At 37.2% G+C, this 26840-nt stretch overlaps 2 protein-coding genes and 1 long non-coding RNA gene across 3 annotated transcripts in view; all 3 read right to left on the reverse strand.

Moving 5' to 3' along the window:
* Positions 1-26840, reverse strand: part of LOC129766135 (uncharacterized) — a 93785-nt gene that overhangs the window by 49303 nt on the left and 17642 nt on the right. Inside the window, exons 5-6 of the mRNA XM_055766602.1 lie at positions 24963-25281; positions 24379-24904 (exon numbers count right to left, since the gene is read on the reverse strand). Coding sequence (XP_055622577.1) covers positions 24379-24904; positions 24963-25281 — 845 coding nt within the window. The remainder of the gene's footprint in view (positions 1-24378; positions 24905-24962; positions 25282-26840) is intronic.
* On the reverse strand, positions 8004-12840 carry LOC129767651 (uncharacterized). The gene is made up of 3 exons (XR_008741554.1): positions 12557-12840; positions 12145-12223; positions 8004-8661 (listed from the first exon to the last, which is right to left on the reverse strand). It is a non-coding gene; the product is annotated as an uncharacterized LOC129767651 (long non-coding RNA).
* LOC129767649 (uncharacterized) lies at positions 24215-25257 on the reverse strand. Its single transcript, XM_055768750.1, has 2 exons — positions 24963-25257; positions 24215-24904 (listed from the first exon to the last, which is right to left on the reverse strand). The coding sequence occupies exons 1-2, from the start codon at positions 25239-25241 to the stop codon at positions 24365-24367; spliced, it is 819 nt and encodes a 272-aa protein (XP_055624725.1). The 5' UTR covers positions 25242-25257; the 3' UTR covers positions 24215-24364.

Genomic DNA, 26840 nt, shown 5'->3' on the forward strand with positions numbered 1-26840 from the left:
AAAACACAGTATACAACAAGACAACAACAATACAAACAATATCTGAATGCTAGTGCGAACAATAAAATTTATTGTATTTCGGATCCGGTGACGTTAATACGTATGTATCCTCAGTTGAAATCAGCTAACGCATGCGGCTTATTTACCAGACTTGCCCTCTTCCAATTGTTATCATCGAGGGGAAACTATCTCGCTGAGCAGCGCTTCAATTCTTATAAAAATGTGCGAAAACGGCTAAATGACTTAAAAACAAAAAGTTTTTTTGTCGAGGCATTCATAAATTGCCTGGAAGATGGGGAAAATGTGCCACTTTCAATAGTTATTACATTGAATAAAATATTTGAAACATTTCAAGAACAATAAACGTGCATTTTTAATGCAAATAAATCCGGTTTCCTATTTACGTATCTGGTATATTCCGATGAACAATTATGTTGTAACCATTCTCTAATATATCACAACTGCATGATATATGTGGTTCGCAAAAAAAAAACGATTTCAACAAACGATTTACATGAGTAATAACGTTCTGAACATTACCGGTATTCTAGTTATTACTTAGGGACAACATATGTAGGCGAACTTCAATGATAACGTATCCAATTATTGCTGATTAGTATCTCAAAGGTGCGTTTTTTGGGTAACGGCCGAAAATTGAAATTAAAAGTCGATGTCGTTTCAAGGTGAACAAGTTAGTACACTTTAGATAACGAAACAGTTTTTTTTCGGAATAGAATGAACTCTAGAGTTCAGTACATTTTAGAGTGTATCATCAAATCAATGAAACTGATAGGAATTCTCAATCATTACATTTCATGTTCATACACCTCGAATCAGCTGTTCATTAACACGTTAAGCCCCGATTTTTTCTTGCTGCGCTTTCCATTCAGCCCGCATCAAAAGCGTTTGCACAATATCAGTGTCGGTCCCAGTTCCCCAAGATACTTATTGTATGAATAGAAAATATTCAACAATTCGACCAGAAAGAATTCACATTTTGTAAAATATCAGAAAACAAACCGTATATATTTTATTTTATAATTTATATAACTGTCAGTCCCAGTCAGTCAGCACTTTCCTACCAAAAAGCTCAACGTATTAATGGTTGCCACTATCTCGTGTTTTTTCTCCTTCGTGTTTCCAGCATTTTTTAATTGATACACTTTGGGGATATAAAGGTATAATTGAATGGAAAAACTCCAGAAAATATTTTTTCGTTAACTTCATTCAGTTTTAATAGTCATTTAATTTAGCCACCTCATTCACTCTCGGTCTGTCTGATCTATGCACGAGTATAGGAAGGTTAACAAGGGCGACAATGCAAACCAGGCCGCTGATATTGTAAATGGTGTTTATGGTGCCGATACTATAACTATTAGATGTTACAGCAATTTGGTTTCGTCGATTCGGTTCAGGATTTTTTTATGTTAAAGATGCACCTCGCACAGGCAGGTCCGCCGTCAAAAATGTCCATAACATAAAAAAGACGAGTGGGTAATGTCGGGGACATAACCGGAGTGACGTAGGACTATACAAAGGGGACAGCTTTTGCTAAATATATATTTTAAATATATTGTTTTATTTTCTTCTCCTACGTGAATACCTACCTATCTAACTGAAAAATAGATTAGTTTACTGTTTACTCTTTATGAACATGTTGGAGGTTCTGAAAAGAACATTTGATGTTGTGTTTTTTCGTTTTTTTACAAACTTTCTCAATTTTTTCTCACTATCTTATAGTTGCTTCTTGATATTTTTCTGAAGGCTTTGTACTTATTAAATGTTCAACTCCGGTCATCTTTTGGCGTATGCACATATCGTACAATCAAAATGGTGGCTATGATAGGGAATGCTCGTTCACTATCATATATTTCACTATTGAGCACATTACCGTACCTTAAACTGTGGTTTCGGAAACGAATGAATTGTAAGATTTGTAGTCTCCGCAAACAATGTAAATAAAAATGAAAAAGAACTGAGGTTTTGGCGACGAACTCTACGATCTGTCGAGAAATAGACGAGCTATATGCGTTCTGAAAAACCAACAGTGAATAAAGGGATGGATGACCTTCGGATTAAAGTCCTTTAAAATTAGAACAGAGCTGCAGGAAATACATACTAGAGGTGAATGAACTGAAAAGTTTAAACCCTCCTAAAGCCAAAAAGAAGAAGAAGAAGAAGAAAGAAATACATAGCTCATCATATTGCTCCTTAGTTATGTTTCTATACAATGCAGATGTAACGTCAGTCAATTTTCAACATCAGTTATCAACCAAAGAAAGCTGTTCTTGCTACCGAGAAAATTCGAGAATGCCATCCTGCATACAATGTGTTGTAATTTGAAGCCACTTTCAATTCGGGAACCATGCATGGGTTTGTGAAAACTGAATGATCAATTTAAAAGACCCCAACCACCAATAAGTTCAAAAACAAGCATAAACAAAATAAATCAGTTCGTATTATATGCCATATTATGTCACTTTAGAATGCATTGGTATTGTGAATAACTTTTAATAACTCTTCTTTAAAAGGTTTAATGGCCATGAAAAGCGCCGTGTTTTACGGTGGCTGGTTTTGCCACCAAAGCAGTCTGTATAAACTTTTTCCTTCTTCTACCTGCTGCCGTTTTGCGATTGCGTTTGCCACTCGCTGAAACTAGTTGTTGCTACCGAACCGAATGTGTTCTGTTCTACAGGCGGGTTTTCTTATTGTCGTGAGCAGCTTTGCTAGCCAACTCGAGCACTCCGGCGGCCGAAACTCTATAACCGCTGTAGGTATACTGGTGCTCCTGCACCAATCCGTTCGGCCTAGTTACCCTTGCGGAGCAATCAGTGAATGCGACCAACAGGGAACTGCAGGCCTGCACGGTTCGAGTGGGACTTTGCCTTTCCCTTAACTTGTCCTCCTTTGCCGCGTCCACACGTCCACGTTGCTGCTTGTGTTGCTTTGTTGATGTGATGCGATGCGATGTGAAACGATGCCAAACAACCACATTGATTTACGATTTGAAAGAGAATGATGTATTTTTCAGCGGGTCCGCGCATTTTGTACTTTAGCGGTACACGCTCACAGGATAGAGACAAATCGACAGACTCAGCCAAAGGGGCGAGTCCAACGAGACGAACGAATGAGCGTTAAAAGGCAGCGATGGCAAAAAAAATACATTTCCACTCCTCTAATCCCACCCAAATCCTTTCCACTCCTTCTCTTCCTATCCTCCTGAGAAGGGCCGTTTTTTTTGGGTTTCGGAACACACCATTCGCTTGAAATCTAGGTCACTTGTGCTTCGTTACCGCTTTGGTCCTCGGATCAGTAAATATTTACTTTCCTTTACAGCATATATTAAATGAGGGGCTTAGAATGATAGGGGTGTTAGTGATTTGATCGATTTCTCTACATCGACTCTCTCTTTTGGTCATAACTTCGCAGCAAATACATTCCCAACTGTTTTTCACAATGTGTAAGGTAGGTCAGAACCTCATCTATCGGATTCTATAGCAAACTTAAATTGGAATGTTTTTGCAGTTGAGTTATTAACTAAATAAAAAGTTGCTGAAGAGAAATCGATCAAGTCACTTACGCCCCTTGCATTCTAAGCCCCTCAAATATCTTATGAAGCATATGATTCCTTCCTACCTTCTTCTTGAATCGAAAATCGAGCGGACAGATCTGATGGGTGATTTTTTGTTTTTGGTTTCCCTTTTGCCAGTTCCCTCTGGGCTGGTTTTATTGTGGCTCTTCACTGGGCTAGAGGCGAATGGACTGCAAAGTTTAAAGCATCTCAAAAACAAAGAAGAAGGAGAAGAAAATACATTCATTACGATTTGTTCGCTCGTTGGATTCACATGCAGGCTAAAAAGGGTCCTTTTCAGGATCACAAAATTATCTTTAATCTAAAGAGTTTATTGTTTTGTTATCACTCGATATCCCCATTTTGTTCGGCTAAAGCTTCCTGTTTAGCGATTGCGTTTGCCACTCGTCACAGCTTTCACAGTTGGAAAATTTCTTCCCATCCAGCTTGTGACATGTTGTATAGTAAATTACATTTAATGCGACGTGCCGAAGCACCACTCAGTGTCGCATTGGAGGCGATTTTAATCTGTAATTGAACATTTGCGATGACAGTGGTACAGTGTCGACTTTCAATGTGGGGTCATAATTTGGACCCCGAACTCTATGTTTACAAAAATGTCCAACTGAATATGTCGCATTACTGGTCCGTCAAATTAGCTAAATGTCGAGCTAAATGTAAATTACTGTACTTTCAATCTAGAAGCAATTCGAGAATCGGGAAAGTCCCCAACCATCAATAAGCACAGAACAACTGCCAAGTTTACATACTCATCATATCCTGGCAAACAAGTTATGAAAAAATCAATTTGTGTTTTATTATTATTTTGGATATTGTTTTAGAAAGCATTGAACTGTATTTCCTAAACTCTTTTTTGGAAGGGTTAGTGGCCCTGAAAAGCGCCTTGTTTTATGGAATGGTTCCAATTTAGAAAACTAAGTACTTAGGTTTTGAAAAAAAAACGATTTCGAACGCCCTCGATGCCGCCTTGTTCTGGATTTGCCACCAAAGCAGATTGTATAAAAAACAAACTTTTTCTTCTGCTACCTGCTGCGATTGCGTTTGCCACTCGCCACTCGCTGCAACTGCCTGTTGTCTTGATGTCCACCGAACCGAATGTGTTCTGTTCTGAATGCGGGTTTTCTTATGGTCGCGAGCAGTTTTGCCAGCCAACTCGATCACTTCGGCGGCCGAAACTATATAACAGCGGCTAGGTGGACTGGTGCACTGGTACTAACGCGCTCGGCCTAGCTACCCTTGCGAAGCAATTGGTGAATACACCTACGCGGAACTAAAGACCAACACGGTTCGAGTGGGATTTTGCCTTTCCCTTCACTTTTCCTCCTTTGTCATGTCCAGACATGGCTGCTTGTGTTGGTTTGTTGATGTGTTGTGATGCGAAACGATGTGGTGTACGGTTTGGATGAGAATGATCTTTACGGAAGGAAGGAAGGTATTGTATTAGAGAGACTTTAAACTTTTGCAGTTCATTCGTCTCTAGCCTTGAGAAAGGCCCTTTGAAAACTCTACTCTACTCTACTCCAGCGCTACCACCTCCGCCCTCTTGCCTTGAGAAAGGCACTCGATCCCTCGCCGTCCAGCTCGTCCAGCAACGATGTTGTCCAGTCGGTGTCCACACAAAGAATGGTTGAAAAAAACAGGAAGTGGGTTATATCTATGGTATAACCGCAAGGGTGACGTAGGACTATCGTTGATTTAGAGATAATTTGTTTGAAGTTGAATCTAAATCCATTCTGAATGAATGAATGAATGAATATTTGGGAGACTTCGAAAACGAGAGCGTTACGTTGGAGGCACAAGGTTTTATGCATCCAATATAGGATACGAAAAACCTTGTTCTGAAGAATAATCTTCAGAAGCTAACATGCTAACTGTACTTGATTGACAAATCACAAACCCAAATGTATTATATGGATATTTTATGGATAGAAAACATTAAAATAAACTCTTTCGCTTGAATGTAATTTTCAATTCCAAGGGGAACTGGCAGATTATATTCCAGCAACGATTAGATATTTCCACATTTTCCTCGATACTGGAAGCCCACCAGTGGTTAATGCTAATTCGATAACCACCTGTTAATAGTACTTGATTGAAAAATATTTGGTCACAGTGTTACATGGATAGACATTCAAATAAACTCTTTCACATGAATGTATTTTTAAATTCCCAGAGGAACTGGCAGATTATTTTCAGTAACGATTAGATATTTCCATATTTTCCTCGATACTGGAAGCCCACCAGTGGTTAATACTAACTCGATAACCACCTGTTAATAGTACTTGATTGAAAAATATTTGGTCACAGTGTTACATGGACAGAAAACATTCAAATAAACTCTTTCACATGAATGTATTTTTAAATTCCCAGAGGAACTGGCAGATTATTTTCCAGCAATGATTCGATCTTTCCGGAACTTTCTCGATGCTGAATGGTACCAAACGGAAAGAATTCTGCGCATGTATGTGTCGATCCTTCGCCGTCCACCTCCTCCAGCACGTTAGGCAACGATGTTGTCGTGTCGATGTCCTCACGAAAAATGAATGTGTCTCACCACCAGAATATCGCTTAAGTATGCTTTTTGTGTGTGATTGAATCGAGAGAAGGTGTGGTTTACGATGGCAATTTGGAAGGCAAACTAGAGGGGAATGAACTCTCTGAGCTCGGAACTTTCCGCGACTGAGCAATAATCGATTGCGGGCGCATACAATATTGGATACGGAAATATCCTACTGATGGGGAAGAATAATCTTCAGAAGCTATCCTGTTAATTGCGATTGATTGAAAAACCACAAAACCAAATGTATTTGGTCACAGTGTTACATGGATAGAAAACATTCAAATTAACTCTTTCACATGAATGTATTTTTAAATTCCCAGAGGAACTGGCAGATTATTTTCCAGAAATGATTAGATCTTTCCGGAACTTTCTCGATGCTGAATGGCATCCAAACGGAAAGAATTCCGCGCGTATATGTGTGTGTAGCGATGTCTTCCCGGGGAACCGTTTGTGGCATCACTCTCCTCCTGATGGATTCCCTTCTGGCCTAAGGTGCACAAACAGGCTCTTGGTGACACCGTTCATCCGCGCTTTCATGATAAATGAGGAGCTTCACCACAACAGCGACAACATGCTCCAATCGCTGTTCAATTAGAACTGAGTGGATTTGCGAGCGGCGCTCGCTTATATACCGATTGGTGATTTCAATAGCCTGTTTTGAAAACAATTTTAAGACTATTTAAACAAGTTTTTGGATCAAAAAGTAACAAATATAGAACGCGTAGACATTTTATGTTTCGAATGAAGTGTTTATCATACCATTTCGTTCAGTTGTTTAGGAGCTATTAACGCTCAAAATCTCGGTCTCTGGCGTAACGCTTTCGTTTTCGAAACTTTGATTTTACACCCCGGTATAGAAATGAAAGACGTAGTCCTACGTCAAAAAAGATCGTTACGGCAGCGGAGCGGGGATTTTTAAGCTGACTGGCTGACTCGAGAATTATGCATGTGTGAGACTGCGACGTGCTTCATTGTATTTCGCTGCTGCTCTGGTTGCCCGTTTTGGTCGGTACGATTTGAGGAGCACAAAATGGACCAATCAAAAATGGGCACATAGTGCATTTGGACAATGCTTGATATTTCACAATTATTCAATTATTTATCTCAAGAAAAATGAAATGTTATTCATTATGATAGATGCGTAGATATATTTCCTATCAATTGATACAAAAACTTTGCGATATATTGAGAAATGCTCGAGTTATAAGCGTTCCAAATCTTGCATTTTTTCCTACTAGTGCAGTACCTAGATTTTCATTCCACCCCCTATATCTTCCGGTTAGACGTAGTCCTACGTCAAAAAAAAATAATCGAAGTTGACTAGCATGTTTGTAGTCGTAGCATCTCCCAGGAGCTAAAGATCGTTTTAACCCACGTTCGCAAAGCTGGATTCACGAAGAAGCTCGATGTTTTGGTGCCTATTAACACAAAAAAACTCGATGAATCGAATTTCCATCTGCGAAGCCTCGGCCAAACGGGTTGAAATTGACCCATTTCTTAAACGAATAGTGACTGGAAATGAGAAATGGGTCACATACGACAATATTGTGTGAAAAATATCGTGTTCAAAGCGTGGTGAATCTGCTCAAACGGTGACCAAACCAGGACTAACGGCCAGGAAGTCTCTGCTGTGTATTTGGAGAGACTTAGAAGCAGTGTTGGCATATTTTAATCTGTACCAGATCTCATCTTATCTTTCTTTTTCTTTTTTTCCAAAAATCTGTACCAATAATCTGTACCATCGAAAATATTTGTTGTAGAGAAAAAAAGAATTATTAAAAATACTCATTTATTTACTACAAATACTACATTTACATTTGCAAATCATTCGTGTGTTTCATGATGCTTATACATAGTTTTTCTGAATCAAGATTGCATACTATCATTTATCAAAATTTTCGAGCCGCCGCCACGATGCTTAATCAATCTTTTTTTATATTTTCAGGTTATATATGAAACACGTCTATTCGCGTTGACTTTCCAACTCAAGAGACTTCAGCTCTCGATTTATTTTGACATTTCAGCTATAGAACGTTCAGCCTGGTTTACAATACTTTTCTGCCAACTCACAGCATTCAGCGTATGCTACAGCTCTTTCCCCTTAATTTGAGAGGAAAACTAATTCAGTTCATTGATATTTATCAACCTATACCTACTCATATTGTTTCTCTACGAATATTTAATAATATTTCTTTTTACAGCTATCAATTCAATACAATTCATTTCCATATTCTATTAGCACTTTCAAATATATATAAAATCACTGTCTGCCTTTGCAGTTCTTCTTCTTTTCGAACGCCGGAGATATTCTGGCATTAGCACTTTTCGTTTTCTATTCCTTCTGACAGGATCCTCAGGGAATCCCCTGAATTCTTCTTCATCTCTAATTCGGATCATGTCTTGAACTTCTGATGAAGTTGTAATCGCTACGTTGTTTGCCGTTTTCGAACGCGTATCCTTTGATACCCTTAATTGGTTTCTATTGGATTTGCACGTTTCCAGTAGTCACCTGGAAGATATTTTTTGAAATTCTTTTAATGAAACTTGCTTTAATCCATCTAAGATTATTATGCGGATTATTATTGAGATACCATACGATATCTCCCGCCATCAGGTTGTCCAATGAATCATTTGATTTATTTTGGATACCAACACTTTTAGGTTGTGTCTTCACATCACTAGGCTCAGTCAAATTAAGATATTTCCTATAACATTTCTTTGGATTCAATAAGTCTAATAATATTTTTGGCTTATATGAGAATATTCTTTCTGATGGAAAAACACCATCACTCGTCAAACAACTATTTCTATAATTGAACAAAAACAAATTAATCTGATCTTCCAATCCAATTTCAGATACTTCTGGGTCTAATAAATACTTCTTCAAGCCTTTTGCTTTTGCTGCGATATTCCTGATATATCGCAGATATATATACCTGATATAACAAGCACTCGTCCACAATTTCCAATTCGTGCTGATTCGCGAAAATGTTTACAAAGCGTTTGTCAACCTTCTTAGGCCAACCATTTGTCATAAAGGACATGATATCCTGCAAGAATCTATCATTCGCTGTCTTTTTGGCTATTTCGTTATAGTCTATCGGAAAATCTTTCATAAAATTAATGCTTCTTATGTATTCTCTTCCACTTCCATTTGGAACCAGTTCTTTAAGCGGAAATCGCGAACAGAAATCCGCATTTCCCATTTTATTAGAAGGTCTGTATTTTATCTCAAACTCATAAATGGATAACTCCACATTATACCGTTGTAACCGTGTCACCACCATCGGATTTTTACCTTCTTTTCCAAAAATTCCTACTAATGGTTTGTGATCAGTATAAACTGTAAACTTTTGACCATATAAATATTTATGGAATTTTTTTATAGTAGAAACCAAGGCTAAAGCTTCGAGATGAAGAATAGGATACTTCCTTTGAGCATCATTTAGAGAAAAAGATGTGAAATAAATCGGTTTTTCCTCACCATCAATTTCATGTGCAATTACACCGCCTAATCCATATCCGGATGCGTCAGATATCACAATTATTGGTTTATTTGGGTCATAAAACTGTAAAAAGTTTGACGCAATAAGTGAATCTTTTGCTAAATTGAAAGCTCTTCTACAATTACTGTCCCAACTGAATTTAACATCTTTCCTCAAAAGATTGTATAACTGATGCAACTTAAAGGACAAATGTGGTATAAATTTGTTGTAGTAATTTATTAACCCTAAGAATGATTTAAGTTCAGCTATGTTGGTCGGTTCTTTAGCTTTTTTTATAGTGGAAATTTTGTCCTCACAAGGCGATAAACCTTTTTCACTAATTATGTGACCCAAATATACAAGCTCCTTTACAAAAATTTTACATTTCTCAAAGTTTATCTTATTATTAGCCTTCGATAATCTCTCTAAAACTAATCTCAAATTTTTCTTGCATTTTTCATAATTACTTCCCGCAATTAACACATCATCTAAATAACAAAATACATTTCCCAATCCTTCTAAAACTTGATCCATTACTTGTTGAAAAATAGCTGCACTGGACGATGCTCCCTGTAGTAATCTATTGTAGACAAACAATCCTTTAACTGTATTAATTACCATAAATTGTCTAGAACTTTCCGATAATGATAATTGCGTGTAAGCACCTTCCAAATCCAGTGAACAAAATACTCTGCAACCCGCTAATTTCGCAAATAAATCTTGGGCAACAGGTAAGGGATAAGTATTTGGGACGATAACCTTATTAATTGAAACTTTGCAATCTATTACCAGACGAATTTCATCATTTTTCTTAATAATTACTATCACAGGTGATGCCCATTGACTCGTTTTGATTGGAGTAATCACTTTCTCATTTTCCAATCTTGTCAAATAGTTTAAAACTTTGTCCTTTAAACGATAAGGAACGTCATATGCTTTCTTAAAAATTGGATTGTTTTCTTTGAGTATTAACTCTGCCTCAAAACCGACAATTGGAGTAGTAAAATCTTTAGTAAAAACATTTGGGAACTCCACACGTAATTCATTCACCATAGCTTCATTATTTAGTTCATTCAGAGAATTTATCAATTGAGATCCATCAAAAAATTGTCTCCATCCGTTAAAAAATACATCTAGCCAATTTCGACCCAATAAAGGAAGGAACTCATTTTCACAATCTATAATCAGAAGAGAAAGATTTTCTATTTTCTCTTTAAATTCCGTTCTAACAATCGCTTCTCCAATTAATTTTAATTTATTACCATTTACTACAGCTAATTGCTTATTGCTAGTCATTAACTTTTTGTTAAATGTTGAGAAATATTGTCTTTTGCTCATCACTGTTACTGAAGATCCACAGTCTATCTCCATTTTTATATGTTTTCCCTCAATTTTTATTTCTACCAAACAAGGAACACTGATTTTATTAATGGACGAAACACACATACAATTAAGTTTACCTTCATCGCTATTTTCGCTGACCGGCTCCTCCGTACTCATTCGTTTGAACATGTCATCCAGTCTCCTCTCCATGCTTGTTCCTGGTCTGTCCATGTAATTCACAGCATCTCTTTTTAAATTTTTTAATTTAAAACATCTCCTCTTGATATGTCCTTCTAACCCACAGAAATTGCATGTCATGTTTGAATAATCTATTTTGCGATATTGCTGATTATTTTTCCCGTCAGCATGTTCAAAACTCACTTTTTTATCGTTATTTCCATAGTTGAAATTATGATTTGGATTTGATATGAAACTATTTCCTTTGAAACCCAATCTGTTTCTCACTGGACCTCTAAATTCTGTTTGTTTACGGTTTTCTGCTATTTTGAAGGTATTCAACAATTTATTCATGGTTTTACCAGCACCTGCATTCTGTGTCAAAGCCACTCTTTCATAATAAGAATCTCCTTCTAAAGATTTTGCATTAGCACTTGCCATTTCCCAAGTAATAATTATTCTTTCTGCAGCTTCGAGTGTTAACTCCACCTCGTTCAACAAACGTTGTTGAAGAGCTTTTTCTGTCAAGCCAGCTACAATTCTATCCATGATAGCAGTCTGCTTGAAGTTCTCAAAATTGCAAAATTCTGCTAGTAACTTGACCGATAAAACGAAATCTTCAGCCGATTCATCAGGTTGTTGAACTCTGTTATTAAACTTGAATCGTTGCATTAGCCCCGATTCAGTTTTATCCAGTCTCATTTTTAATTTGCTAATTAATTCATTATAAGCAGCTTCTTCCAGCTTCCCATTTGGGAATAGGAGTTTCAGTTCTATGAAAACTGTGGCTCCCCACAACATAATCAAATGAGCTTTCTTTTCTTCTTCTTTTACTTTATTTAAAACGAAAAAGTAACCCAAACGATCCGACCATTCGGCAAAAGAAACTCCCTTTCTGTAGGGCTCAATAACGGAAAGCATCGTTTGTGCCATTGTAAAATTTCCTTCAAATTATTTTTCGAAATCAATCAACTACGACTTAAGGATTGGAATGCAGAAAAACTCACCAAAATTGAAGTCTGTACCCGAACGAATCCTCCTCAGGAATTTCCTGTATCCTCCATGCAATTTTGTCAGCAAAAAATCCTGAGAAAAAACAAGACTCTCTTAAAATTTGTTCAATAAATTTAAAAAAAAAAATTTCCAAATAATTTCTTCCAATTAAGGCTTTTATAAACTCAAACACAATACCTTCTTTTTTTTATACAATCCTTTTTCAGGTACAAACAAAAGCACAAAAATTTGTTTTGAGGTTTGAAATATTTCACACAATTACCTGCAAACTGGCCACACTTCTACTGTTTGTGGATCAATGGCTTAAAAAAAATCTTTTGTTTTAGAGGTTAGTTTTATATGGAACAAAAGGTTCGTTGCACTTTTAACCACTTTCATAACAAAAGAGAAAACAAAAGAACTTACGTTTATTATCTGCAGTCGCACAGGAACAGTTGAAACCTTTCCTGCTGTTTTTCTGCAGTCGTGTAGAAAAAAAAATGCTGCTTGTCTCTTTGTCCTATGTGGCAGAAATCTTCTGGAAGGATCTTCCACTTGGTACAACCAAACTATTTATTTGAAAAAAAAAACTTGACTGATATAATCACTCTCTTTTATATCACTAAAGGTCTTTTATTTATTTTTTTTACACTTTTATCCTCGTCGCTACTTTTATATTTTCGGGTTATATATGAAACACGTCTATTCGCGTTGACTTTCCAACTCAAGAGACTCCAGCTCTCGATTTATTTTGACATTTCAGCTATAGAACGTTCAGCCTGGTTTACAATACTTTTCTGCCAACTCACAGCATTCAGCGTATGCTACACTTTTGATCTCAAAATAGCGTTCATCGTATCGTATCGTGCTGAGCCGATTTTTAAGTTTGTTTTTGTTTTGATCATATTCAGAACAAAATCGATCGACAGTTGCCGAGGAGGAATAGTGAGAACGTTACAAATCAGACATCGAAGCGCCGAAAATGTGAGCGAATCGTCAATTCTTTGTAGACATCCAATTTATGTCCACCAATCCTGCACATACTCATTTTCTGAAACTGTGATTTCGGAATTAATCCTCCAGATCCTGTTTGTTTTCATTGCAGAGTCCTGAAAACCTTACTAACACTACGTTAATGCTCATCAAATTGGAATAAATTCTGGGATTTAACATTGCCGAAGCCTTGAGCGTCGGATCATCAAAATCGAATCTTTTTTCTAATTTGCTTGATCATCTCCACGAATAAACTGCGATAAATATCCCTAAAAATGATCTGCCTGTCGTTGTCCATTGTTCTGATAGTTTTTTCTGCTGCTATTCTAACGAAAAATTCTTGCCGCTTTTCAAATGATCTTCAAATTTAATAGCATTGGACATTGAAACAACGTAAGATTCCTTGCAGATATTAGTGAGAATGATCAAATAAAAATCTTTCAGTGCTTCATGTAGCATCATGATTGCATGTTTTTCAGCCTGGAACAAACGATTCTATTTATTCATCTGGGGCAAAACATAAGTCGCAATTCAGACGATTCTTGTAAGGAATGCCGTTCTTTTGAAACTCATAAATCATTGCATTGTAAATGCTTTTAAGGTCAGCAGCACCAAGCGATACTGCGGCATAAAAGTCGTCATGTACCTTAATGTTGCTTTGCTCAAATGTAAGAAATTTCACAAGCGGAAAAATCTGTACCAATCTGTACTTTTTAACGAAATCTGTAGTACTGTACAGAATCTGTACCAAAAATAACGAAAAAATCCGTACCTTTCCAGATAAATCTGTACGTGTGGCAACACTGCTTGGAAGGAATCATTTATTATGAGTTACTTCCGTATGGCCGAACACTAAATTCAGATCTCTATTGATAAAAACTGGGCCGCTTGAAACTAGCGATTGACCAGAAACGGCCAAAATTGGCCAACAAAAGAGGTGTTGTGTTTCATTAGGACAACGCAAGACCACACATGTCTATAGTGACTCGCCAGAAACTTGGGGAGCTTGATTGACGAGTTTCAATGCATCCATAATATAGACCAAACGATTACCACCTTTTTCTCGCATTACGAAATTTCCTGAGTGATGAAAAACTGGGATCACGAGAAAATTGTAAAAATCGATTACTAGAATTTTTCTCCAATAAGGAACAAGACTTCTATGAAAAAGCCATTATGCAAATTTGACCCAAATCGGATAATCCGAAGTATATTAAATGAGGTTTGAATTTCAAGCGAAAATAATGGATTTCTGCGAGAAAGCTGCGCCATATTGTAGTGTGTATCTCGTTCTCCGCATAGGATACTCGTTAAAGCTCTTCAAAACACTCAACTGCTTGTAAGCTGCATCTACTATTCGTACGATCACTCCTCAAAAGTTCTTGATAGAACTTTGATCTGGTAAACAAGCTGGCCTGTCCAGAATCTTAAGCCCCTATTCATTAAACATGCCATGATTTTCCGGATGTAATGAATTGATGCCAAATTACCCAATTATCACGGTGTTTTGATGCAGAACAGAAGTAAATGATTCTAAAGTACTCTATTGCCTTCTGACTGTGCATTCGTGTTGATGAAACCAGGCCTTTTTGAAAATATTTTCCTCAAACCAAACCAAACAGTCGCCTCCAAAGTTACGTGTTGAAAAAATACATGACACGTCCCGTTAAATTTGGATTTCTTTTTATCAGAGAAGTTCTCCTGAAATAGTGAATCCAATGGGATTAGCTTCCATATTAGTTTTTGGACCCGTAGCTTTGGAGATGGAATTTTTATGGTTTGGGGAGAATTTTCTCAAACATGTCTGCTTTAGATAGCTTACCATCAATAAAAATGAACAGTCAGAAGTGCAACGAAGTACTTCAGAATCATTTACTTCTGTTTTTGCATAAAAAAAAATAGTAATAATTGGCATAATTTGGCATCAATTCATAAAATTGAGAAAGGCATGGCATGGTTTAATGAATATGGACTTCAGATTCTGGACTGGTCAGCTTGTTTACTAGATCAAAACCCTATCAAGAACTTATAAGGAGTGATCGTACGAAGAGTAGATGCAGCTTACAAGCAGTATGAGAGGTTTGAAGAGCTTATACGGGCAGTATCCACTGCGTAGAACGAAATACACACTACAACATGGCGCAGCTTGGTCGAAACCACCTCGGATGGGTTATTTGAACTAATTGAGAACTAAAGATTATCCACGAATTAGAAACTTATTTTAATGTTGGCGTGTTTTTCAGTTCTCTCTTAGCTTCATTTATTGGTTCCTTCTTTGTTTTCGCCACGAAATTGTTGGAGTTCACCCCTCGAGGGTTGGCTGGTCTCGGAATAACATCTATCTTCAAGCGGTTCGTCATCTCAAACGACTTCTTCACGTAATGGGTGGAGGCCAAGTCCGGCCGAAACACCACATTCTTGTCCGTGTAAAGTTTTTGGATGAAGCAGGCAAGTTCCCGCAGGCACTTTGAGTAGTAAATCTCCCCGTTCACCGCATTTACCGCAACTGAAAAAGAGCGACTTTCACATCCTCTTTTCGTTGATGGTTAGCCACAGAAATATCTTCTTTGGGCACTTGGTGTGGGAGATGTCTTTCACGTCGGAGCTTGACTTCTTTGTGTGGGGACGTAAAGTAGCTGGATGTTCAAAGGCGTCGAACAGATCAGGTTAGGGAATAGGTTCTTCATCTGCGTCTTGAACACTTCCGCCTCTGATGCAGGTTGCTCTGTATCAACATCTGAAGAACACGGGGCTATGGAGTTTCCAGTGGTTTCATTTTTCGTGGTCAAGTAGCTTTTAAATTGTCAGGGATATCGTGTTTAATACACTTTTGTTTTGCGTACTGAATGGCATGATTAGATGCTTCCATCTCGGCATGACTAGATGCACCTCCTCGCGAATGAAGCACGCAAAGCTTTAAGGAGTTTATTTGCTACGTCTAAGGTCATGCCTTTTGATTGTAACGATCCATTCACTTTGCCCATACTATTTAGAATTCTTCCCTAAACTTCCAGAAGATAAATAAATTCGACATCTATTTGATTCAATAATACTCCAGCTGGCACTGTTGTGTTAGGTTGAATCTATTAAATCAGTGAGAACAAAAAAGACGGAATAAATTAACCTTTTCAACGCTAATACTGCTTGCAGCTTTGACAACCATCTTATATTGGAATGCTCCTCCAACGATACTCCCAAATACTCAATAAGTACATTTCAACGCGTAGTTGAACTGCTGAAATATTTGAACTGTACTCCGACGAGATATAAACTATGGGCAGTGTTCGGACCCCTTCCTACGGACATTGGATACCTTAACACACGCGTTATAATTCACGACGGACTTTTTCGCACAAACTAAAAACCACTCACGATATTAGAAACCATTTATTTCTACGCAGTGAGGGAAAACGTGACCGACCGATCTCGCGATTTTATTACAAGAGAACGAATTACAATTTGGAAAAACCAAAGACTACTATGCGTAACTAGCTATAACTAATAACTTATCTAGAGAACTATGCTACACGAGGGGTGCTCGCACACATTTCATCAAGCTACCTAACAGGCAGCACTGGGAACAAAACGAGCTTGGTTGTTAACCAGGAGTATTTTCGCTAGTGCCCCATTTTTTTGTTCCCGCCATATTGGCACCATTGTCATAAGATTACCCACGACAGTCAGCTATATTCAATCCATCTTCTTTCAGCTTTTGCCAAATATCATTAGCTAATCCTGAGTCGGTTTTCTCCGTCGTGTTTAAAAAATCTATAAAACATTCCCTGACCTGACACTTGCCTTTGGACAAATCAAATGAACGGATTATCTGTGTAAAGAATTGACTACCTCGGTCTGTGAGACCTGAGTCGATAATCGATATGAATGAGTTTAAAAAGTATGAAAGGTCGACTCTCACTGGTCCGCACGGTGCGCGGTCTGTAGTATTTTTACTTTAGTGTAAACCAAGATGTGTGGAATAAAGGTGTGACCGGGTCGTCAATAAGTGCGCGAGGGGAAACGGTATAAATATACAGAGGATTGTGGGAAGGGATTTGACTGCAAATAGAGATGTCTAAATTTTTCGTTCATTTCGTTCATTTAAATTTTTAATTGTCTTTCAGTATTCGATTAATCGAGCGAATATTTATTTCTTGTAATCAAAACGAACAGTCATTTATAATAAAAAAAAATGATGTCATAATTTTAAAAGTTACATTAAATAGAATTTTGAAATAAACATGGTACAGAATAATGGTTCTTGAATGAAATGGTATTTCAGTATATTGATAAATTTGCCATTTCATGATTTTTGTAGGACGATTGAAAAAAGAGCACACCATGAAAATGATGCACAATATTTTTATTGTACCAACATAAAATGTTTACTGTTCAAAATTATCTATTCTTCGAATGTTGTTGAAATAGCTGATTTGTGTGTATTTTTCTGCTTTTTCCCTATAACTACTAGTTCTAATGAAGTATATTTATAGAACCATTGACCACTAGTATGGTATATTTTCCTTGGCACCCGAAGTTTGAATACTACTATTTTAGAACGGGAGTTGAGACCTCCTTCGTCAAGTCCGCATGTTACTCCTGCAGACCCTGAATTCTTCTTCCCATTTTTATGCTTCAACCGTAAATGGTTTAGCATATTCGATGAATTTCGACAAAACACCGACGGTTAATCAAATTTTGCACTGTATTTTTTGGAAAAAATATTCCCTTTTTTATTAATAGCGATTACTTTAATTATTATTCGATGTATTCATATTTAGATTTTTCATTATTTGATACAAAATTACTCGATTAAAATTTCAGATATTCGATTATTTGAATTAATCGAACAATTAACCGACGTCTCTAACTGCAAAACGCGGGAAAAATATCTCCATCACCGACCGACACCGAGAGTCGATTTATTCTCTTGAGCTGAAACAAATAATAAGATAGAGTATATTACAAACCTAACCATAACCGTAAAAGACTTACCCTTCAACAATTCCACACACAAGAAGCAAAAGAACATATTGCAAAATATTGCAGATTGTTTACATACAAAATCCAAGATGGCTGAAAGGCCTTTCTCATAAGTCGCGCTACCGTATTGTATTTATCGTGGTGTAAACCAGACCTTTCATTAACACAAACATTATTCAGAAGTATGCGTACTTTTCTTATAATGCAGCTTAAGCAATAACTGTAAAACATCGCACAGCATGGAGAGGCGCCCTTAGAAGCGAATGAACTGCACAGTTTAAAGCCTCTCTAATACAAACAAGTAAGGAAGAAGCGCCCAGGCATGAGTAGCGAAAAAATCAAAAGGGTATTGGTGTAATGTGATGTGTTTCAATCATGCGAAAATCAAAAAGAGGTTATTCGTTTCATGTAGGGGAACCGCGGGTAAGTGGGGGTATAATGGATAGGTGGTTGATTTGCATAGTTGCATTGTGAATTTCAAATTTCTGTGGATGAGAACCCCTTCTACATGCTATTCTATAGTATTTAAACCATTCTATGACAATTAATACTGATCAAAAGTGGAATAGGGAAACAAAAACCGAAAATCGAACATGATTCCGCGTTTGGATGTAATTTTTCCGGCTTCGATATTAGGCGTTTTGAGTGGTTTCATTGCAAAATTCAATTCGCTGATGATTATATTTCGGTTTGTGAGTTGACAGAAAGCGATATTTGATATGTACGGAAAAGTAAATTCTTTCGTAAGTGGTAAATTTAAATTATTAAAATAATTGCACTGGTGGGGTTGAAATGACCAATCACATCCATATTTACATCTAATGCATGATAGAAAGTGAAGAGAAGAATATTGAACTCTTTTTTATATTGCTTTCTCTTTTTGTTCTATTTCAGTTACTGGACACACAAACACTGAGAGAGAGCGAAATTATTCCTCTCGCGAGCGATAAACTTCTTCGCTTCATATCTTATCAACCTGTCCATATTCCCCCCACTACATGTCCATTATAACTGCATCGATAAAAAAGTTGTACTTTTCGGCTTGTTTTAATTTCAGTAAAAAACATGGAAAAACAAATTTTTATAAAACTTTTGACCAATTATTTCGAAAACCAGTATATTGAACTGTAAGAAACTGCTTTTGAATTTTGGAAAACATGAGTTTTCAAAGATATAATTGAAGTTCTTCGTAACATGTCCGTATTACGCCCATTTCCCCTACGGACTGAAGCAACTACTCATGTCAGATGTTTTTTTACTCGAACGCAATTCTGCCCCAAATTAAATGTGGTAAACTCACCGAAATGGAGATTTAAATTTCGAATTTTTTGAAATTTTAATAATTTGTGAAATCGTAACCATTTAGGAAAAGTAACATAGAAAATGTAATCTACATACGGTTCTACATAAAAAACTAATAGGAGTACCGATAAGTTTCTTCGTTTTTTTCAAAAAATAATGCTTCTTCTTCTTCTTCTTTTTGGCTTGAGAAGGGTTTAAACTTTTCAGTTCATTCGCCTCTAATAAAATAATGCTTTATTCTGGTTACAGAGGGCCTGGCCGGATAAGGGAATAAAAAGTGCCTCAAAACCAAATCACCAGCTATATGACCAATATTGTATAGGATATTAAATAAGAATTTTTTGCGGTTTTTTGAACCCCTATGTGGTTTAACATAGGATCTATAGTGAAAAACGAGCTTCGAGATAAAAAGTTGAAAAAAAAACTGAATGTGCATTTTACTACGGTGTATCAAGAAAAAAAATCATCAAAAATTTAAGTACTAAAAAATATTGAAATTTTGATTTTTTTTTTGGGATTTAGAGATTCAGTACTACTCTAATTTATATTTAAATGTGTTCCTACAGCTTTTCTAGATATGTGTGATTTTTTTTAGTTGCGCGGTACAAACAAATATTATTTTTTATATTTCCAAAAGGTCTGGCTGGGTAAGGGAGTAAAATGTCCCCCAAACCAAATCACCAGTTGTATGGAAAATATTGTATAGGGTACTAAATAAAACATTTTGGTAGTAGTACCATATTTTTGAGTCCTTATATGGTACACCATAGGATCTATGGTGAAAAATGCACCTTTTCATCTTTTTTCACGCCATTCTCAATAGCTTTGAGTCAAAAATAAGAAAAAATACTGAAAGTACAACTTACTAAGGTGTATCGATAAATATCTTCAAATAATTATATCATCATCATTTCATCATACATTGGCATATAGCTGGTGATTTGGTTTGGGGGCACTTTTAACTCCCTTAACCGGCCAGGCCCTTTAACATTCAGAGTATTGCCCATCACTAGCCACAACTTTTTCCCATCTTTCTGGCAATTCACGGATCCCTTTGCGGAAATAATCGGCCGGTTTGTCGGCTAACCACGAATCGATCCGATTTTTGACTTCATCAAAATTGGAGAAGTGCTGGTCAGCCAGGCCATATTGCATCGATCGAAAAAGGTTGTAATCAGACGAAGCAATGTCTGGAGAATACGGCGGGTGGAATAGCATTTCAGCGTTTCCAAGTATGTTTTGACCGGTTTCGCGACATGCGGCCGAGCATTGTCGTGCTGCCAAATAACAGCACCGACTTTATGATTGCACTACAGTCCGTTTATTTACAATTTATTCACAACTCGTATATTTATTTGCAATAAATTACATTTAACAATTCAACATATGTTATTTACAGGACTATATAATTTTTGGCTGTTCCAATGGCCGTTTTCCTTCCAACTCTATTGTTTTGCTGTATTGGTGATTTGTTTTGGTCGGATTGAGACCATGCAGCAAATTATGAAAGTGGAGGTTGGCCAATGCGAAAGATCGCCTTCTCTATTCAGTAATCGACAATCGGCCTTATTCCCGAATACATTACACGTGAAAACAATGTGAAATGAGTACAACCTTATTCCGGATTACACGCAACTGTAAACATTCGGTGGAGTTCATTATGAACACAGCGAGTTCATTCATCGATGTTATTCTGGTTTACACTTCACGCTCTCGTTTGTGTAAACAGAGCGATTCCTCGTACTCATCGCAGTAGCCGATCATATTCCTATTTCTACACAACTTGTCCATTACTCGTGGATAAACAAAATAAAGTACAACTGACGTTTCTCTTAGAAACGACATTGGAAATGAACACATTCGCGTTATTCTGGTTCCAACTCTATTTTCTACACGAAGCTCATTTTTACACTTCGCGATCGGTGGAAACGGGAATAGGCGCGAAACAGTGAAGTGAGATGTAAGCGTAGTGGGAACGTAAGTGTAAGTGGATACGGGAATAAGGACCAATATCTTTATCGTGTCTTTGCTCGTATTCATTGCACGGCTCAAACGTATCAGTTGTCGTCGGTAGAGGTCCCTCGTAATGATTTCATTCGGTTTTAGCAGCTCATAGTACACCACATCCAGTTGGTCCTACCAAATAGTCAGCATAACCTTCGCGGCCGTCGATTTTGATACATGGCCGGGATATCCACACGTTGCCCGACGGATTGTCTTATAGACCCACTTTTCATCGCCAGTATCGATTCTCGTGGCTTCAATTCATACGGCACCCAATGTCCTATATTTCGGATCATTCCCATTACTTTTAAACGATCGGATATAGTTTGCTGAGGTACTCCAAGTGTATCTGCAAGTTCTTGTTGCGTTTTTGACAGATCTTGATCGAGTAAAGCCTCCAATTCTTCATCTACAAACTTTTTTGGTGGTCCGGAACGTTCTTCGTCTTCCAAGTCAAAATTGCCACTTTTAAACCGTGCAAACCATGTCTGACACGTTCGCTCAATTGGAGCATGACACCATAAACTTCCACCAAAATGCGATGACTTTCCGCAGCTTTTTCTCTCCCCGCGAAAAAAACTCTCGTTGGTACGAAAATCGACATATTCGAAGTGGCAAAAAACTATGTTGTTTACGCTGCAACTTTTTGACAGATACTGAAAAAGACGCGCAATGATAGTAGCTTTCCAACGAATGCCTGGAAATTTTATTCACTGGAATAATAATCAAGTTACGCCATCTGTTGTAAAACCGAAGAAACTTACCGGTACACATTTTCAAGTCGTGATAACACCACTATTTGTTAAATTGGAAGGGCTTTCCAAGAAAAATATACAAAAAAATATCGAAGAGGTGGGTGGGGATTTGGTTTGTTTTGAGATATAAAAGTTTTTAATATAAAATTTAATTTTTGTGAAAGATTTTTAACGGTACATTTAAGACATGATTTTTTAGCATTTATTTTCTAACGACTTTGTAACACATTATATTTTGATCAGACATCTGGAAATCTGGATTTTGAGATGTTTTGAAAGAAAGATGAATGATTTTGATTACGCCATTTTCAAAAATCAGTCGTTATTTAAATTAGTCATATGATAACGAAAATTGTGATTTCAGACATAAGTACCAAGTTTCAAAAAAAACGGAGAGGGTCGGATCAGCAGCCTGCTGATTTGAGGTGGAATTGCTCTCAATTGAAAGATGAAATATAATTTGGGGAAAAATTGAAAATTTTTGGTTTTTGGCGCCACAAAGGGCCAACCCCCCCGGCAAATGTACATTTTGTGGTTTCGTGGCACGAAGAATACCTTGATTGTCACTTGGGAGTAGCAATCTTTTCTCATTGTGCGAATGATTCGAGAACTTTCAATTGTTTATTACCTATTAGTTTATTATTATGCGAATTCTTAATTACTTAACACGTTCGACGCCCAACTCGACGTTTTTGAGTTTCTTGCAGAGCCCAACTTGTGATTAAATTATTAAATGAAGATCAAACTTAGTTTATAGATAACTTTTACATGATCTAGCAAAGTTTGTTTTCAATTGAAGACGAATTGATGACAATAATACATGCCAAAGTCATAATATAGGGGTTTTGCAAAAAACTGCAGTACAAACCATCCGTACTATAAATTAATAAAAAGTATAGTATAAACAGTATAATATTATGGTTATGATTTTATTATTTTTCTTCATATCCTATAGTTACATTTAGGTGCCTATTCTATCGAATACCTTCTAAAAATCCTACTCATTTCGGGCGAGGAAAGTGTCACCCATATCTGGGTGACGGGGCGTCGAAAGTTTTAATGAAACAAAAGCGCCTTGACCGACGATATATTTCATAACAATATATCCTGGATATCCATGGACAGAATTTCATGACTTTTGAGTCACCCTGTACTTCAGTGAGACTACCGCATGTCAAAATATAAATAAAAACAAAAATTGTTCTCTCGGTAGCCATTCGGCCGTAGTTTTGTGTGTGAATTTAAGGAATTTTTAGTGAAATGTTTTCAAAAGCTGATATACCTTATCACCTTCTGCCCCTAAAGGGGTACCTTTGGTGGTTTTGACCCAGGAAAAATATGCCACCCCAACCAAAACCAAGCCTCATAATGGAAATCGTTATGTGTTTCATACTACGTTTTTGTGCGTATGAGAAAATTTCAGTTACGACTCTAGTTGAATAGGCCCTCACGATTTAAACAAATTTGAACAAGAAAACATGCATAAATCTGTCTCTTCTAGATAAATCTAGCAAATATCATGCGAGTGGCCACTTTGCCCCCCACAGGTGACACCTCTACCTCTTCACTAAAAAAATGTTGGATTTTTCAACTTTTTTTTTTCTAATAATGAAAAATGTATTATTTTCGATTTTTATAATAAAAACCGCTTGCTATCTTGAACAACAATAAGTTGAGCTACAATATTCTCCGAAAACGGAAATTGTAGTGGTATGTGGAAACAAGAAATGGCCATGTTCCTTAGGGTGACCACTTTCCCCCACTTCCCCTATGTTGCGCCGATATTCAAGCCATCCCTTTTAACTTGTACTTTCACTACTTAGCTTGTACAAATTTACGTGACTGAAACTGGGATTGTAACAAAACGTTCAGCAAAGATTCAGCCAGAGATTGCTTACCGAGTATCGTTAAAAACAAAACAGTCAGAACACTCATGGAATGCATATTTTATGGACAACAAGTGCGGGAAGATTACACTAATCATGCCACTTTTTTACGGAGTGGTCCAAAGTTACATGAATTCTACTTGTGATGACAATCACGATAAAAATACAAATCTTAATTTTTGTACAGAAATTACTTAATGCTATGTTTTATTCTGAATCAATTATAACTTATCGTTAACTGTTAAATTTCCGATAACTGGAGAGAAATATGAATATGACCTGATGGCACAATCATTCGAAAGATAAAATATAAATCACAGAAGCATACATTTGGCACGGGAAGCGTAATCACACCAATTGTTATCGGCACTCCAATGTTGACCCTCGGGGCACTGCTTTTCTACAGCGAAGTCCCCAACGCAGACAATATACTTTGTGCAGTCATTTGCATGGTTAAGCATTATTGGACTCTCGGGATCATACTGTTGCTGCTGGCAACGAGGATCCTGAGGAATTATGACAGTATCAGGATTCCTAACAGTGTTCTCCGATGCGTCTACTAGTGATTCCGTTAAGGGTGGCACAGGAGCTGCAGGCAATCCAGGGTTTAACAGTTCGGGACTGGCGGGAACCAGTGGAACGTTAGGCAACGGAAGAATTGGGGCTGGTGGAGCAATCTCCAGTGAAATTGTACACTCGACATCTCTCTTTAGTTTGCACTTGTTGCTATTTCGATCAAAAAATAGGCCTTTAGGGCATTGAATAATATGAGCTTCACCCTTCAAGCAAACTATATAAGAAGAGCAGTCATCGGCTTTGGGGAAAGTAGTTCCATGTGGGAGATTTGGACAGTTCTGCAAACAACAAAACATATTAAGTCGCTTGAATTATGATTAGTTTTCCTAATTTTACTTCGCTCGATAAGTTGTGATGCTTGCTATCGTCACTGTTGGTAGCGGCGCAACCTGATCGGTCGAATGTACACACTCCAAGATCGGCACTAAAGTAGGTACTTGGTGGACACTTCATCTCTAGCGCATTTCCCTGAACATCGCAGGTGTGAAACTTAGTGCAATCGTCTCTGTGCGGCAACGTTATCGACTTATCGCCCTCATCGTATACTTTACAGCGTGGATCCCTTACGGCTGCTACGGATGCGATTAGAATTGATAGTAGTAAAATCACCATCATGGAACCTTCTGTGGCCGAAACGTACCGTTTATGACGGGCACTGTTTGGAATATAAAGTTTTTATACCACAGAAAAACCGCTTTCTATCACTTCCATGCTGAATATCGAATGCATTGTTTGCGGTCGTGCAACCTTCCGACAGATTTATCTTAATGGGTATTGCTTGTCCAAGATTTCTTCGAATGGTTCGCTTGTAGATAAACTTTAAATGGTTTTTAAACATTTCGAACGGTGTTTCCACATATGCATTTGTATTGGAAAAGGAAAAACAGTATGATTCTGTACTGATGGTACTTTTGCTTTCGAAAATCTGTATTATAAACATGAAAAATATAACTCGAGTTTCAAATTACTCATTTGTTCAATTATGCTTATACATACTTTTATTGAGAGTGCATACAATAAAATAAAAAAAAAAGTTTCAAGCTGTCCCCTTCTTCTTCTTCTTCTTCTTCAATGGCACTAACGTTTCTAGAGGAACTTCGCCGTCTCAACGTAGTATTACTTGCGTCATTTTTATTAGTACTTAGTTGAGATTTCTATGCCAAATAACACGCCTTGAATGCATTCTGAGTGGCAAGCTCTAGAATACGCGTGATCACATTGCAAGTCGGAGGAAATTTCTTTGACGAAAAATTCCCCCGACCAGAACGGGAATCGAACCCGAACACCCGGCATGTTAGTTATGACGCTAACCACTCGGCCACGGGTGCACTTCAAGCTGTCCCCACACTGTATAATTAAATTTTTAGGTCTCAGGTTTGCTTTAATAGTGTCGCTGCTGGATCGATTTTGATGATTAATTTTGTTGTGGCTTGGTATAAGGGATGCGATATTTTTCCGCTAATTCTGTTTTTATGCCCACCGCTACCTCCACACTTAAGGGCGTAAATGAGCCCCCTGGGAGTGGACGCAACAATCTCAGCTAAAACAAGTTATGGTTAAGGTAGATCATGCGATGTTATTCAACCAATAATTTCTATTAGAAACTTTAATGTTTTATTTCAAATATACTGCGATTGCTAATTTGTTTCAATTCGCTTTATGTGACGGCGATTTCCTTTTGGAGCAATTTCCCTTTGATGGAACAGAGATCGTTCTTCTATTCATGTCAATCCCTGTCCTAGAAATATTTAGCAGCTTCCTCGTAGATATTAGTAAGAATCTGTTGATAGTTTATTAAGAGAGAGGGAGCAGAACAACTACTGACGCTTCTTTAGTAATTTCAAGTGATAACACTGAGCAAAACAAAGCAGTGTTATAAATTTTATACTCAAGAAAATTTGTACCTATATGTACTTTATGACAAAAATCTGTAGTATGTACCTTTTCAGAAAAATCCGTACATGTGGCAACATTGATCTAGAATCGTTCATACTTGGTCACGTTTCCAGCAATAACATCGATGTTGCCCGATGGAATCTTCCCGAAAACATTCCTCATACTGGCTATCCAAAGCTCCAACAAACCGTCTTCGGGTACATAGAACTGGAAGGTTATCCGAACCATCGAAAAGTTCATCTATTTGTGTTGTGAGCACAACTACAAGTCTGGACAACAGGTGACAGTGTATTTGGGAAGCCGATAATTTCGACAATT

The sequence above is a fragment of the Toxorhynchites rutilus genome, chromosome 2, assembly GCF_029784135.1.
Source record: "Toxorhynchites rutilus septentrionalis strain SRP chromosome 2, ASM2978413v1, whole genome shotgun sequence".
NCBI lineage: Eukaryota > Metazoa > Arthropoda > Insecta > Diptera > Culicidae > Toxorhynchites > Toxorhynchites rutilus.

What these genes read in the sequence shown, in the direction of transcription:
- LOC129767649 (XM_055768750.1), bottom strand. Translation starts at nt 25,241, where the DNA reads ATGATGGTGATTTTACTACTATCAATTCTAATCGCATCCGTAGCAGCC. An exon ending in ATCACAACTTATCGAGCGAA is followed by an intron (nt 24,905 to 24,962) that starts GTAAAATTAGGA and finishes TGTTGTTTGCAG; the next exon opens with AACTGTCCAAATCTCCCACA.